This window comes from Pseudoliparis swirei, chromosome 10 (genome assembly GCF_029220125.1).
Source record: "Pseudoliparis swirei isolate HS2019 ecotype Mariana Trench chromosome 10, NWPU_hadal_v1, whole genome shotgun sequence".
NCBI lineage: Eukaryota > Metazoa > Chordata > Actinopteri > Perciformes > Liparidae > Pseudoliparis > Pseudoliparis swirei.
The window spans coordinates 10,768,629-10,783,325 of record NC_079397.1 but is presented as its reverse complement, the minus strand read 5'-3'; the positions used below and the strand labels follow the sequence as shown (position 1 = coordinate 10,783,325).

The following is a 14,697-nucleotide window of genomic DNA, read 5'->3' as shown; positions in this document are numbered from 1 at the left end:
GATTGCTCCTGCCATTTGTAAGCTGTTCTACAAACCGAAATCGGTCATTGTTGTTGTATTTTTTACAACGACGGCTATTTATGAGGGTGACATTATAGATTGAGCAGGAAATAGTAAATAAAATCACGTATTCGGCTGAAATGTAACGCGAACCTCGCTATCAAAGTGATGCCTTCAAGTGCCATGGGACATTTTCTGTTATGCCAAATGAAGCGTCCAGAAAAGTGGTGAAAATCTATTGAAAGGTATACGGTTACACTCAACGCCTGGCGTCGAGATAGTAACAAGTAATGCGACCACCGGTATACCTAGTTATAAAACAGTGTATCATTGTTTTTACTTCGTTTTACTGATTACACGATAACAGCCGTTATTCGCCGTTTCTAGGAAAGAGTTGTTGCAGATTTAAATGTCCAGGCAATGCACTGCCGTTGACTCAACCTGCGAACTCGGAAGTAGTAAGACGTTTCCGATTGTTGTTGAAGGCACCACAACAGCAATCCAACCTTGCTAGTTGTAGCTAGCACGTTGGCTAATGCGGATACACCACCCGTGGACGACGTAATAATACACGAGAAGGGACACCCGACAGGACAACGCGACGGGATCAGAGCCCCTTTTTCTACGTGATACCGATTCCCCCACCGAATCCACGGCGGACTGTCCCGCTCACGCGACTTTCTCAGCGCACGTCAATGTTAGCTGCGCAATAAGCAGCAAAACGAGATTAGCCGTGTGCTAGTTTCATCTGCCCCTTCGACGCGTCAATGAATGAGGGCACCGAGTAAACAAGCCCGCTAGCCTCCTCCTTGTTGTGGTCCACCCCCGGTTCGTAGCTCTCAGATGCTCGAAGCAGCGGACGTGGAGGCGACATATTCGTTTTTTGGGACGCGTGATTACGTTAGCTGATGGACATCAGCAGCTAGCCGAGGGACTAATCCATCCAAGTTTGTTGGAAATGCATCATCGCGAAGAAACCACGCATTGCACAGGTACATAGACGGAGCGATGCTAGCGGTGCGATGTCAAAGCCGGGGTGGTTTTGTTTTCAAACTTATTTTCTAATCCCGTGATCGCCCCCATCGGGCCAGGTCCTCACCGCGGAGTGGATTTGGGAAGTTGTCGGTTTTTTTCTTGTCGAGAAGGAACGAGATGGCGCTTCGGACAAACCCTGCTCTGCGTCCCAGGTAGGGGAGTGGTGGTGGTGATCCCCGACCCGGCTTGGCCCGGCCCGGCCTGTTTACGGACGATGGCAACACGCTGATCATCCGCGGCTCTTGTTGTTGTGTCCATGCATTCACCTTCAAACCAGGCGGTGGTTCGCGAGCGGGATGCCATGACAGTGAAGTGAATAGTTATTCGGGGATTTTTTGAAGGATCATGACGGAAACAGAGGAAGTTCCCAAAGACGACACTTATTGGACATAATCATGGACTGTTGAGCTCAACTCGGCGCATTTCCTTCTTTTTTTTAATCCAAAACTATTTTTGTTGTTTTTTTTAAAGTGTGTTTCACTTGCACCTCACCAACATGTCGGCATTTGCTGAGTTCGTGCCCCCTCCAGAATGCCCGGTGTTTGAGCCGAGCTGGGAGGATTTCTCGGACCCTTTAGGTTACATCAACAAGATCCGACCCATTGCAGAGAAAACGGGCATCTGCAAGATCCGACCCCCCGAGGTAAACTCTCATCTTAATATCCAACATGGAAATAAAGCCTCCGATGATGTGTCTGTTATGCTCCTGCGTAGACGGAGGCGGTTCGCCCGGGCCTGCGAGAGGCACCGACGTGAATAGTTCCCTTTACGCCAATAGAGGGCAAATATGGCTCATTTTATTCGCACTCAAAACGGTGCACATTGTGTACTTCGGTGACCTTTTTTGGTTTCCCTTTTATTTTAAATAGCCATAAAAGTTTGTGCATAAGGGCGAAATGTATTCAACAGTTCCGGTCACCATTCCTTTGTTTTGGTTTTTCCTCGTCGCGAGTCGAGTTCACGGCACCGTGATTGTGACGTTAGCTGCGAAGATGCGACACTGCAGGCCTGTCCGATTATAAAGCAATATTGATGCTGTTATACAGACCCGCCAGCATTCACTCAAGTGCATTTACATGTCCTATGTGTCCGCGTGGCCAGCAAACATCAATACTCTTCCAGGATATACATTATATATATATATTTGCATTATATTTTCATGTATATATATCTTTACATTTTCATTATTTATGCCGAAGTGGTCCTGTAGAAAATAGGCTCCAAACTGCACTTTGTAGACGAGTGTGTATACTTATTCTGTGTGTGTGAGTATTATGTAATAAATAGTCATGTTCTGCCCTTCAAGTTTCAGTGTTGTTGCTGCTGTCATTTCCTCATTTGAATGTGTCCTTTTTTCTTGTCCATCAGGACTGGCAGCCTCCCTTTGCCTGCGACGTGCGCAACTTCCACTTCACTCCTCGAGTACAAAGACTGAATGAACTTGAGGTGAGTTTTGCGAAGACGTTGCAGACAGCCACCACGATAATACCGGAGGTCACAGGCGCTGTTTTATGAATAGCAGCCAGAGGGACATATGGTTGGAAATTATGTGCTGTGCATTTTGATCGGCGTGTTTAGGAGATACCAGGAAACGCTGCTTTGAGATGTGCTGAGCTCACTATGCTACAAGCTATGCAGACTCCACCTACAATGTCTTCTGCCTTGCACCTGTTGAGCGGCTTGTTTCTTCAAGCCTCCTATTCCCATAAATGTTGTTTAGCGTGTGCAGAGTGTAAAGCGAGAGCAGCAGGCAGCTCCTTTGTCGGGGTTCTAAGGTCTTCACAGTGTGGTGGCGTATCAGTGTGCGGCCATTCAAATGTCATTTTGCCTGAGGTGTCCAGTGTTCATAAGAGCAGAACAGTGCGCTGCATTTAGAGTCCTCTCTGCTGTCTCTCCCGCCTGTCCAGGCCCTCACGCGGGTGAAGCTCAACTTTCTGGATCAAATCGCAAAGTTCTGGGAGCTGCAGGGATCCAAGACCCGATTTCCTCATGTGGAGAGAAAAGTGCTGGACCTCTATCAGCTCAGCAAGGTGAACAAAGATAATTTTTTTTGGGGGGGGGACTATACTGTTGGTTTTTGACAAACTATATAGCTTTGATTCTAACCAGATTCCTGTGTGTTGAGCAGTTGCTTTGCAATTGGCTGTTAAGTGTTGCTGTTGTCCTTAAAGCTCGTATAAATGCTCACACCGGACACCTGTGTGTTTCAGATCGTGTCCTCCGAGGGGGGTTTTGAGACCGCGTGTAAGGAAAAGAGGTGGTCCAAGGTGGCCAGCAGGATGGGCTTCCCAGCTGGGAAAGGCACCGGCTCGCTGCTGCGCTCCCACTATGAGAGGATCCTTTATCCTTATGAACTCTTTCAGTCTGGGGCAACGCTGACTGTGAGTGCTGCTCATTTAACCGAAGCTAACACAGTCTGAGTGGGTGAATCTATTCTGCTTTTTTGTTTTTATTGAGTTCTTTAGGGTTTTTGACCCAGTGTCACTCTGAATTTTCCAACTAGAACTGTTTTATATTACGGCATATTAACCAAAGCTAATCAATTCACACACATAATGGCAAAGGCTTTCAAAAGGCTTCAAAAGACCTTGAAAACTAGTTTTTTCACTTTCCTCCTTTCTCCAACCAGGGCATCCAGCGCCTATACGAGGAAATAGACGACGAAGAAGAGGTGGATGAGGGAGTCGGTGAGGAGGCAGACGAGGAAGAGGAGGAGGAGGAGGAAAAAGATGGAGAGGGTGATGCAATGCAGACTAAAGAACGGCTTCTGCCTGAGAGACGCTCCAGGCGCCTTAAGTCTGAGGTAAATGGGTAAAAAGACTTTTGTAGTATATATACTTGGGGTAGGAGATCATTACACACCTCATGAACGTTTTGCCAAGCTGATCTCAAAAGTGTAATAAGTGGTTAGTTATATTTAATAACCTTTCTAGTTGAATATGATTTAAAAGTAATTTACATAGTGTAATTTATTCCTTTAACATTCAGTCCTTCTGATGTGAGCATCCCCTTTTTCAGCTGTCTAACATTTGGCCTTCTAGCAGGGTCCCGTTGTTTCAGTCTGATGTTGTTGTGTTTCTCTAGAGGGAAAACAAGGAGCCAAAAGGCCTCAAGATCTTTGGAACAAATCCCAAGATGGTTGGCTTGGAGATTGTGTCAGCTGGTAAGTATCGGTCTTGGTTGACCCATATTTTGAACACACGGCTGACACTGAGCACAAAGTCAGCAGTGTTACTGCAGAGTAATTCTACTCTCACACTCCGCCGCTTTCCCCCTTTCTTTAGATGACGGATTCAGCAAGAAGCAGCGTCACCTCAAAGCCCAGGCCTTCGCCATTAAAATGAGACCACGGAAAGAGACCCTGGAGGTCAACTTTGTGAGTGCCGGTCCATCTTCCTTGGTGGTTGGTGTTCATTGCGCCTGCGAGGAACTCTGGGTCGTGACCACCGGCTTGTGTTCTGCGGCGATTTCCCCGCAGATCGACCTGTACCTTTGCCTGGTGTGTGGCCGGGGCGACGAGGAGGACCGGCTCCTGCTGTGCGACGGCTGTGACGACAGCTACCACACCTTCTGCCTCATCCCGCCTCTACAGGACGTCCCCAAGGGGGACTGGCGCTGCCCAAAGTGTGTTGCCGAGGTGAGACGGGTCAAACATTTTAAAAGAAAGATCAAATAAATGAATTGATCAATTTCAGATTCAGTCTAAAACTGAATGTCTTTTCGAGCTATTCTATTCATCTAACGAATGATAAGAGTTGTTATTAATGTCCCCCTCTCTCTATGCCATATTCAACCCCATATGCATCATGCAAATTATGTACATTTCTATTATTTCTATTCCTTCACAGGAGTGCAGTAAACCCAGGGAGGCATTTGGCTTCGAGCAGGCAGTGAGGGAGTACAGTCTGCAGAGCTTTGGCGAAATGGCCGACCACTTCAAGTCTGACTACTTCAACATGCCCGTTCACGTATGTAACATCCACTCAGCGAGCGGGCGTGCTGCTTCCATCGGTGTCCTTTCACATCGTCTGGCTCTCACGCGCCGTGCTCTAACAATGAGAGGTTAAACGTGTCGCAGCCAAGGCAGGCCATTTCATTATTTACGCCTTTGTGCCTCCAGATGGTCCCCACGGAGTTGGTGGAGAAAGAGTTCTGGCGCCTGGTCAGCAGCATCGAGGAGGATGTCATCGTGGAGTACGGAGCGGACATCAGCTCCAAGGAAGTGGGCAGCGGCTTTCCGGTCCGGGGCGGTAAAAGAAGGCTAATAGGAGACGAGGAGGTGAGAGGATAGTTACTTTGTGTTTCCGTAAGCTGTTCCAAGTGTACGTTTGGGGTTTGTGTCGTCTGAGATTCTTATGTTTATGTTTTTCACGTTGAGCTTTAATAGAAGCCCAGCTTTTTATTTTCTTGAACTTTCTATTAGAGATTTATAACCAGCAAAGTACTTTTTGATGAGGATGCCCCTGGGTCCTAAAGGCATTACCAGGGTAATTTATTCCTCAGACTTTCATCTCACAGATCGCCTTAAAGCTTTTTTTTCTTTTTTTACTTCATGGCGGTACATTAACCCTCCTGTTACCTTAGGGTCAATTTGACCCCATTCAATGTTTAACCCTCCTGTTACCTTAGGGTCAATTTGACCCCATTCAATGTTTAACCCTCCTGTTATCTTAGGGTCAATTTGACCCCATTCAATGTTTAACCCTCCTGTTACCTTTATATTTACTGACATATTTTACCCTTGGGGTCAATTTGACCCCAGCAATTAAAACCTCCAGAAAATTATTAGAATTAATATTGTTTTCCAAGTTTAAGTGTGAGGTACTTTATGTTTGTTTGTTGACTACCTAAATAGCCCTTTAAATATATAAAAAAGTTTATATTTCTTATATGTTTGACACAGTGAAAAACAGCCTGGGGTCAAATTGACCTCGAAAGAACACCGACATTAAACATTGAATGGGGTCAAATTGACCCTAAGGTAACAGGAGGGTTAAGTAAAAATATGACATTTGCCCTGAAATGAGAAAAAAAGCACTTTGTTTCTTCTTCTTTTAGGAGTATGCCAACTCAGGCTGGAACCTGAATAACATGCCAGTGCTGGAGCAGTCGGTGCTCACCCACATCAACGTGGACATCTCGGGTATGAAGGTGCCCTGGCTCTATGTGGGCATGTGTTTCTCCTCATTCTGCTGGCACATCGAGGACCACTGGAGCTACTCCATAAACTTCCTGCACTGGTGAGACAATTCTGACACATGTATGGTTGGTGACTACAGCAGAACATCCTGCAGATAACATTCGTGAATTATTCATGCTCGTAAAAACTGACCATATCCTGTTCCACTTGTTTGCTTCTTTGAAAAAGGGCATCAGCGGAATATCTTTGTTCTCATGAACGTTAATTCGTTCCTCTGTCCTCCAGGGGTGAACCGAAGACGTGGTACGGAGTGCCGGCCTCCGCGGCAGAAAAGCTTGAGGCCGTGATGAAAAAGCTGGCTCCAGAGCTGTTTGACTCCCAGCCGGATCTCCTCCATCAACTGGTCACCATCATGAATCCCAACGTCCTCATGGAGCACGGCGTCCCCGTATGTAGTCTGAGCCGTGATGTTTGGTGGGGTTAGATCTGATTCGTTGTTGGCCGCGTGGTCCATGTCGGTTATCAGTGACGCACGTGTGCATATTTCCTCCCGCAGGTGTACAGGACCAATCAGTGTGCAGGGGAGTTTGTGGTGACCTTCCCCCGGGCCTATCACAGCGGCTTCAACCAGGGCTACAACTTCGCGGAGGCCGTTAACTTCTGCACCGCTGACTGGGTGAGGGGGAAAACCAATACTTATTCTTATTAATAATAACAAAATGTATACACTGAAAGGTTTTGTTCGTTGAATGTGCTCATTCGTCTTTCGCACGCGCCCTCCCGTAGTTACCGATGGGTCGTCAGTGTGTGGCCCATTACCGACGCCTCCACCGCTACTGCGTCTTCTCCCACGAGGAGCTGCTGTGCAAGATGGCGTCTGATCCGGAGAGTCTCGACGTGGAGCTGGCCGCCGCCGTCTTCAAGGAAATGGGAGAAATGATGGAAGAGGAGACCAAACTCCGACTGGCTGTCCAGGAGAAAGTAAATGTCTTTGTCTTTTTGCTGAACTCATGCTGAGAGAAGTTCTGGGTGATTAGCAGTTATCTGGCGTTGAACTTGTGCCTTACCTGCCGTTTCAGATTGCCGCTAATAGCTCGCCTCCGGCCTCTTCTGTGTCCCCTATCAAATGTCACGTTTGACGCTGTCGCAGTCTGTTCAGTATTACTTCATCCGTGCTCTCCCTCCTCCTTGACAGGGGGTGCTGTCGTCGGAGCAAGAGGTTTTTGAACTGTTACCCGACGATGAGCGCCAGTGTTACAAGTGCAAGACCACCTGTTTCCTGTCTGCGCTGACCTGTTCCTGCAGCCCCGACCGACTGGTCTGTCTCAACCACGCAGCAGAGCTCTGTGACTGCCCGCTCGGGAACAAGTGTCTCCGGTAAGCGATCTGATATACAAGCGATGTCTCACTGCGTGAACATGAGCCGCACGTTGTCAATGAAGCCAGTTGGTTTGGGCTTTGACGTATATTTGACCACTTTCCCAAGTGTGTTTATATATATATATCTGCGTTATGTATTTCAGGTATCGCTATGATCTGGAGGAGTTCCCGTCCATGCTGTATAGGGTCAAGACACGGGCTCAGTCTTATGACACCTGGTCAAAGAGGGTCACAGAGGCCTTGGCTGCCGACCAGAAAAACAAGAAAGGTTCCACAATTAATTACTACTACACGATATGTACATGTTGTACATCTCTCTGTGCCGTTGCATGAGTTCTTCTCTATCTGTTTTTCCATGTGACCCATAGATCTTATCGAGCTCAAGGTTTTGCTGGAGGACGCAGAGGAGAGGAAGTATCCGGAGAAAGTGTTGTTCCGACGTCTGAGAGAGATGGTCAAAGAGGCAGAGACGTGCTCCTCTGTCGCTCAGCTGCTGCTCAGCCGCAAACAACGGCACAGGTCAGTGGACATGGATACACAGGGGCCTTAATGTCATCCAACGGAAAAGCAATGTACTGATGACCCAACATGAATGGGCATTTATTTTTTATTTCCATTTGCAAATCAATACTCCATCTGCTCCGGTTCAAAGATGAACTAAACCGTTAGGTTTTTTTTACATGCATGTCCGCAGCACCCGTCTGCGTTCCGAGAGCAGCCGTAACCGTACCAAGCTGACGGTGGATGAGCTCAAGGCCTTCGTCGATCAGCTCTACAGGCTGCCCTGCATCATCAGCCAGGCCAGACAAGTGAAGGTGAGTCTCCGCAATGCCTATGTGCTGGCTCAGGAACTCTGTTATCAATGAAATACAGGTCACACCTTGCTTCATTTCTACTTTTCCCTATTCCTCACAATGCGTCTGTCGCTTCTTGTGTCCCCAGGAGTTATTGGAGAATGTGGAGGACTTCCACGAGCGAGCCCAGGTGGCGCTCTCTGACGTAATGCCTGATTCCTCCAAGCTGCAGGCGCTATTGGACCTGGGCAGTGGCCTGGATGTGGAGCTGCCAGAGCTGCCCCGGCTGAAACAGGAGCTCCAGCAGGCCCGCTGGCTCGACGAGGTGGGCTACTGCAACGCCCTCGGACCCGTGTGTGGCTTGGACCAATGTTGTAATCGTGGGCCTCATGTAAACGCCGCGCCGTCCTCATCGTATCCTAGGTGCGCGTCACGCTGGCCGAGCCTCACCGCGTCACCCTGGAGCTGATGAAGAGGTTGATCGACTCTGGGGTGGGCCTGGCTCCCCACCACGCGGTGGAGAAGGCCATGGCCGAGCTGCAGGAGATCCTCACGGTTTCCGAGAGATGGGAGGATAAGGCCCGCGCCTGCCTGCAGGCCAGGTGAGCTCTCACACAGACACATCTGGAAAGACTCCATGGGGATGTTTGCACCTTCCTAATGGACCGTCCCACGCCTGTCTCTCCTGCAATAACCCCCAGGCCCCGACACAGCATGGTGACCTTGGAGAGCATTATGCTGGAAGCTCGGAACATTCCAGCATACCTACCTAATATCTTGGCCCTCAGAGAGGCCCTCCTGAAGGCTAAAGACTGGACATCTAAGGTGGACGCCATTCAGGTACCGTCTATGTGTGCCCTACATCAGCTCTGATCCCTAGCTAAAGCCTTGTTTCCCTTTTTTAGGATCTTTGATTGAGATTTAACCCGCGTCTCGCTGCTCTGAATAATGGGCATCAATGGAAATGTTTCTAACTTCTTCTTCTGCTATGTTTCCACCTCACACAGAGTGGCAACAGCTACGCTTACCTGGAGCAGCTGGAGAGCCTGCTGGCCAGGGGTCGCTCCATCCCCGTCCGGCTCGATCCACTGGTCCAGGTCGAGTCTCAGGTGGCCGCTGCTCGAGCCTGGAGGGAGAGGACCGGTCGCACCTTCCTCAAGAAGAACTCCACGTACACACTGCTCCAGGTGGGCCACCAGGGAAAGAAAGTTGATTTGACGCTTGCCTCTCAGATGTATACATCTTAAAAATAGTAGTTGTAAGTAAGGGTAAGGGCTGTGGAGTCTCCTGATCACATATGTACCATTTAAGGTTCGTTGACTGTCCTTATTGCGCCTCATCCTTTAGGTCCTCAGCCCTCGCGTGGACATCGGCATCTACGGCAACAGCAAGAGCAAAAGGAAACGCGTCAAGGAGCTCATGGAGAAGGAGAGGGGAGGCTTTGACCCTGACGCCCTCAGCGACCTGGAGGAGAGCCTCGAAGATGTGCGAGACCCGTCGACCGTCGTCGCCGCCTTCAAAGCCAAAGAGCATAAAGAACTGGAGGCCATCCACTCTCTCCGCGCTGCCAATTTAGCCAAGATGGCCATGGCCGACCGCATCGAGGAGGTCAAATTCTGCCTGTGTCGAAAGACGGCCAGCGGCTTCATGTTGCAGTGCGAGCTTTGCAAGGACTGGTTCCACGGCGCCTGCGTCCCCCTGCCGAAGACGGGGACTCAGAAGAAGGCGGGCGTGGGTTGGCAGAGCAATAGCAAAGACTCCAAATTCCTGTGTCCGCTGTGTCAGAGGTCCAGGAGGCCGAGACTAGAGACCATCCTGTCGCTGTTGGTGTCGCTGCAGAAACTGCCGCTGCGTCTCCCAGAAGGAGAAGCCCTCCAGTGTTTGACGGAGAGGGCAATGAGCTGGCAGGTACGGGATGACCGATCAGGGTTTGTCTTTTGAGCTCGACTAAATGGCCTTCCTCACGCTGGTCTCACTGTCCCACCAGGACCGAGCGCGTCAATCTCTGGCCACGGAGGAGCTGTCCTCAGCCCTGGCCAAGCTGTCTGTGCTGAGTCAGCGCATGGTGGAGCAGGCGGCGAGGGAGAAAACGGAGAAGATCATCAATGCAGAGCTGCAGAAGGCTGCTGCCAACCCGGACTTGCAGGTAATATCCGCTCCAGTACAGTACGTCAGAGAGACTCTAGGAATGCTGTTTTGTGGTGTGGACGGTAATTATTGTGGTTTCCACTGGAGCTTTGCATGTATAGAATATAGAATGCACCAGAAGAGAGCACTAATGTGTGAAGTAAACCACACGACTGGTTCTCTAATGTGAATAAATGGACCTACTTTAAACCATTAAATCAGGCAAATTAACCATAAACCTGCTCGATAGAAGGATCTCATCAAATACAAGAGATGATGCGTTTCTGCTCTTCCTCAGGGCCACATCCAGACCTTCCAGCAGTCGGGGTTCAGCAGAGTCGCGTCACCTCGGCAATCCGTGGACTACGACGACGAGGAGACCGACTCAGACGAGGACATACGGGAGACCTACGGTTATGACATGAAGGTATGCGAGGCGAGGGGTTGTTGTTGTTGTTGTTCAGGCCGCCTGTCGACAAGCAGGGTGTGTTTTTTTATTTTTTTATAATTCCTCGCTGTTTTGTGTTTGTTTTGTTGCAGGACCCAGGCGAGGTGAAGCCCTACCTGTTCTGCGATGAGGAGATTCCTGTTAAGTCCGAGGAGGTGGTCAGTCACATGTGGCCGGTTGTCACGCCCTCCTTCTGCGCCGAACACGCCTACTCCTCGGCCTCCAAGTCCTGTGTGCAAAGTGAGGCCACGGTCACTGACTGAGATCCCTTGGTTCACAAATGATTCCGCTTTTGTAACACACATTTAATTACCCCCCACACTCAAAATATTTACAATATTTCAGACATTAGCACACCCAGAAAGCAGCCCAGGAAGACCCCTCTGATACCTCGCAGCCTGGAGCCGCCGGTGCTCGAGCTGTCCCCGCAGGCGAAGGCCCAGCTGGAGGAGCTGATGATGCTGGGAGATCTGCTGGAGGTGTCCCTAGATGAGACCCAGCACATCTGGAGGATCCTGCAGGCCACGCATCCTCCCTCCGAGGAGAGATTCCTGCAAGTCATGGAGGTAGGGAGGTCATCCCATCATGCAACCCGGTGGCGCACCTGGGCAAATGCTGTGTAGCGGCCAAATGTTCGATTTGGGTTTGATACAATTGCTCTGGTTGGTTCTGATGAGGTGTTTTGAGATCATGTATAGGTCAACTTTAGGTTAGAGAAAGTATAGAATTATAAATAACGATCTCATTTGGTCTGCATTTTCTTTTCCACAGCCCGACGACTCTCTGATGGAGAAGCCTCTGAAGCTCAAGCTCAAAGAGTCAGAGAAGAAGAGGAAACGGAAGCTCGAAAGAGCCGAGCACCACCACATGCTGTTGGCCGCCGGTGGAGCCTCGGCGATGGGCGAAATAAGACCAGCCAAGTCCAAGGAGCTGAAAAGGGTCGGTCTGGAACTGGGCCTCGGGGGCAAACCCAAGAAGAAGAAGCTAAAGCTCAACCTCAACAAGAACCGGGAGATGAAGCAGGTGGCCAAACGGTTGGTCAAGGAGGAGAAGGAGAGGAAGAGAAAAGAGAAGGCGGCGGCCAAGGCAGAGACCGTCAGGGAAGGGGTGGAGAAGAGGAAGGAGAAGAAGATTCTCGACATTCCCTCCAAGTATGACTGGTCCGGGGCCGAGGACTCCAACGACGAGAACGCCGTGTGCGCGTCCAAGACCTGCCAGAGACCCTGTAAAGATAAGGTGAGCATTCGTCACTGCTTTTGGAAACTAATATACTTCCTGAAAGTTGCGATCAATTAGATGATGGAATGCATCTTTTCCCACAAATAGAAGTCTGAGTTTCAGTCCTTGAGATTGTGTTTACGTAAAAGAGGACAGGGGGTGGGGGGGATCGTAGATGAGTGACAGTTCCAGGTTAGTAATTGACAGAGGTTAAAGGGGGACATGTGACTGCGCACGTTTTTAAAACTCAAGAGTTATGTATGTTTTGAATCTTCATCTAAATCGGTGTATTTACGAGGAATACGGACTACATCTGTGTGATACGTTTCACGATGTGAAACAGTGGACTCAATCAGGTCCGATTGAGTCCCGAACTGCTGAAACTATTACTTCAATGTTTGTGTAATCCTCCAATAAGTTTCTTAAAAATGGAAAAACAATCCCAGATTTCCAAAGCCCAGGGGGATGTGTCCACACGTCCAAAACTCAAAGACGTTGCAGTTTACGACGATGCGGAGAAAACTACGGTTTCACTCAGCGGATACAAACAAGTTCACTCTATTTTCACAGGTCCAAATGTGTTTGCTGTGATTTAAAAGCTGTGATATCAAAACAAAAATATTATTCATTTCATGCCTCCGCAATGTTATGTTTTCGGGTCAAATTTGTACAAACTTCCCCCGTCGAGTGCAGACTGACTGACTGACGACTGTCGATGCCGTGTTAAAATGTAGCTGTAACCCTGCAATGCTGTTGGAGGACCGTGAGATCGGTTCAATGACCCTCTGCTGTAACATCGCCGCCCCCCCGAGGAAATTCTGGTTGACACTGTCATCGCGAGAAGTTAGCGTGCCCTCACAAGTCTTAAACGCCCAGCGAAGTGTTTCCCCGTGAATGACACGGCTTTCTTTTGTTAATCACGAACACTTTAGGAAGAAAAGGAAAAAAAGCGAACATCATGGAACTTTATTGTATATCACCAGCTGATAACAGCACTGGAACACCTCAAGGAGAGTTGCACATCACGTATTAACAGGACACGCGTATGTGGTGCTCTCTGGAGAGACGGCCCACCGAGTTGAGAGCGAACCAGTGGCCAGTCGCTGTCCATCGGGGCAGCTAATCACAGCGGAGGAACTGGGGGGCTTGAAGCTCAGTGGGAGGAGGCGAGATGAGGAAATTATGATGTGTAAAACACAAGACCGTCTCATCAGTGTTTGCCAGTTATGTTTCAGCTCTGTTCTCTGGTACATGAGATCAATAAAAACAATGACTGACCGGTGGCTTTAACGGCTGCTGTAAAACATTACTCAAGCAGGCTGTCTGGACCAAATTTAGTGTTTTGCTTGACAAGCCACAGCCACGTGTTTTTGTTTTGTTTTTTGTCACACCGTTTTCTTGTTACCCGTCCTGATCTTTTCCCGCACGTGTCTGCGTCTGCGTGCGTCCGCAGGTGGACTGGGTGCAGTGCGACGGCGGCTGCGACGAGTGGTTCCACCAGGTGTGCGTGGGCGTGTCGTGCGAAATGGCGGAGAACGAGGACTACATCTGCGTGGACTGCTGCGGCAAGGCCACCGGCGGAGAGTTGGGGATGACCGTGGAGGAGGTGGCGGCGGAGGAGGAGGAGGAGGAGGAAGAGGAGGAGGAGAGCGTCGTGGTGCTGTCCACGGCGATGTGCGGCGTGCAGAGTCTGCAGGCGACGCCGTCCGTCGTGGCCTCGTGGTCTCACGCCGCCGCCGCCTCTCATCTAAACCCAGCCGCGTTACTTCACCAGCAGGAGCCTCAGCAGGGCAGTTAGCGCTCAAAACAACAACAACAACAAACAGCACATCTCGAATACTGTACCTCACACAATGAGCATCAGGCAACACCTAGGACCCAGGCTAGGGGTTCAGCCTCTCAACCTGTCAAACAAAAGCTCTTGATGAATGAGTCTGAATGAGGAGGGACAAACCAGATGTGTTTCTGCGACCTCCTTGAGTAAAGAGCACAAGAAAGAAGATGACCTTGCATCTGGAAGTCGGAGGAGAGTCCGGCTGTCGCCGTACACACTCGAGACTCCTCCCACGACACTTTCAAGTCTAGAGGTATCCACCAGCTACTTCCTGGTCCTCCCCGGAACAATAGCACGGCATCGGAACAATTACTTCCAGTCAAACACACAAATACTCCAGCTGTTGTAATTCAGTGCAAACGGGCAAATAAACACATGTGTCTACTGGACATGTGTGCCCCCCCCCCCCCCTTCTTCTGTCCTCTGTGTGGCCCTCCAGTCAGTAACATCTCAATATGTTGGACTCCAGATTAGGAAAAACACAAATGGTTGTCATGTAGTGGAATTATTTATAATGTACATACTTTTAAGCAATTAAACAAATGGATTGTGGCTTTTTTTGTTTTCTCACCTTTAATAAACTATTCCTAGTCAAATGATTGCTAATTGTGATGTTTTTTAAAATTCATAGTCTATGATCTCAGCCATTTTTTTATTTCTTTATTACTTCTTTTCTCTATTGTATCGGTATTATTATTGTTGTATTGGAGGGAGGACATGA

General features: G+C 49.2%; 1 protein-coding gene across 1 annotated transcript; it reads left to right on the top strand.

Moving 5' to 3' along the window:
- The first annotated feature begins 13 nt into the window (after positions 1-13).
- Positions 14-14,577, top strand: kdm5a (lysine (K)-specific demethylase 5A). The gene is made up of 29 exons (XM_056425367.1): positions 14-1,678; positions 2,404-2,481; positions 2,943-3,065; positions 3,246-3,416; positions 3,665-3,838; positions 4,120-4,198; positions 4,320-4,411; positions 4,514-4,672; positions 4,884-5,003; positions 5,156-5,314; positions 6,094-6,275; positions 6,461-6,623; positions 6,732-6,851; positions 6,962-7,156; positions 7,371-7,552; positions 7,699-7,823; positions 7,924-8,074; positions 8,250-8,370; positions 8,498-8,674; positions 8,773-8,951; positions 9,051-9,189; positions 9,357-9,536; positions 9,697-10,257; positions 10,337-10,495; positions 10,775-10,903; positions 11,017-11,164; positions 11,270-11,490; positions 11,696-12,160; positions 13,596-14,577. The coding sequence occupies exons 1-29, from the start codon at positions 1,532-1,534 to the stop codon at positions 13,938-13,940; spliced, it is 5,244 nt and encodes a 1,747-aa protein (XP_056281342.1). The 5' UTR covers positions 14-1,531; the 3' UTR covers positions 13,941-14,577.
- The last annotated feature ends 120 nt before the right edge of the window (positions 14,578-14,697 follow it).

Bases quoted from the DNA above. Each gene is read 5' to 3' on its own strand.
- kdm5a (XM_056425367.1), top strand. From the start codon at position 1,532: ATGTCGGCATTTGCTGAGTTCGTGCCCCCTCCAGAATGCCCGGTGTTT. The intron at 6,276-6,460 runs GTGAGACAATTC...TCTGTCCTCCAG, and splicing joins TCCATAAACTTCCTGCACTG to GGGTGAACCGAAGACGTGGT. The intron at 6,852-6,961 runs GTGAGGGGGAAA...GCCCTCCCGTAG, and splicing joins ACTTCTGCACCGCTGACTGG to TTACCGATGGGTCGTCAGTG.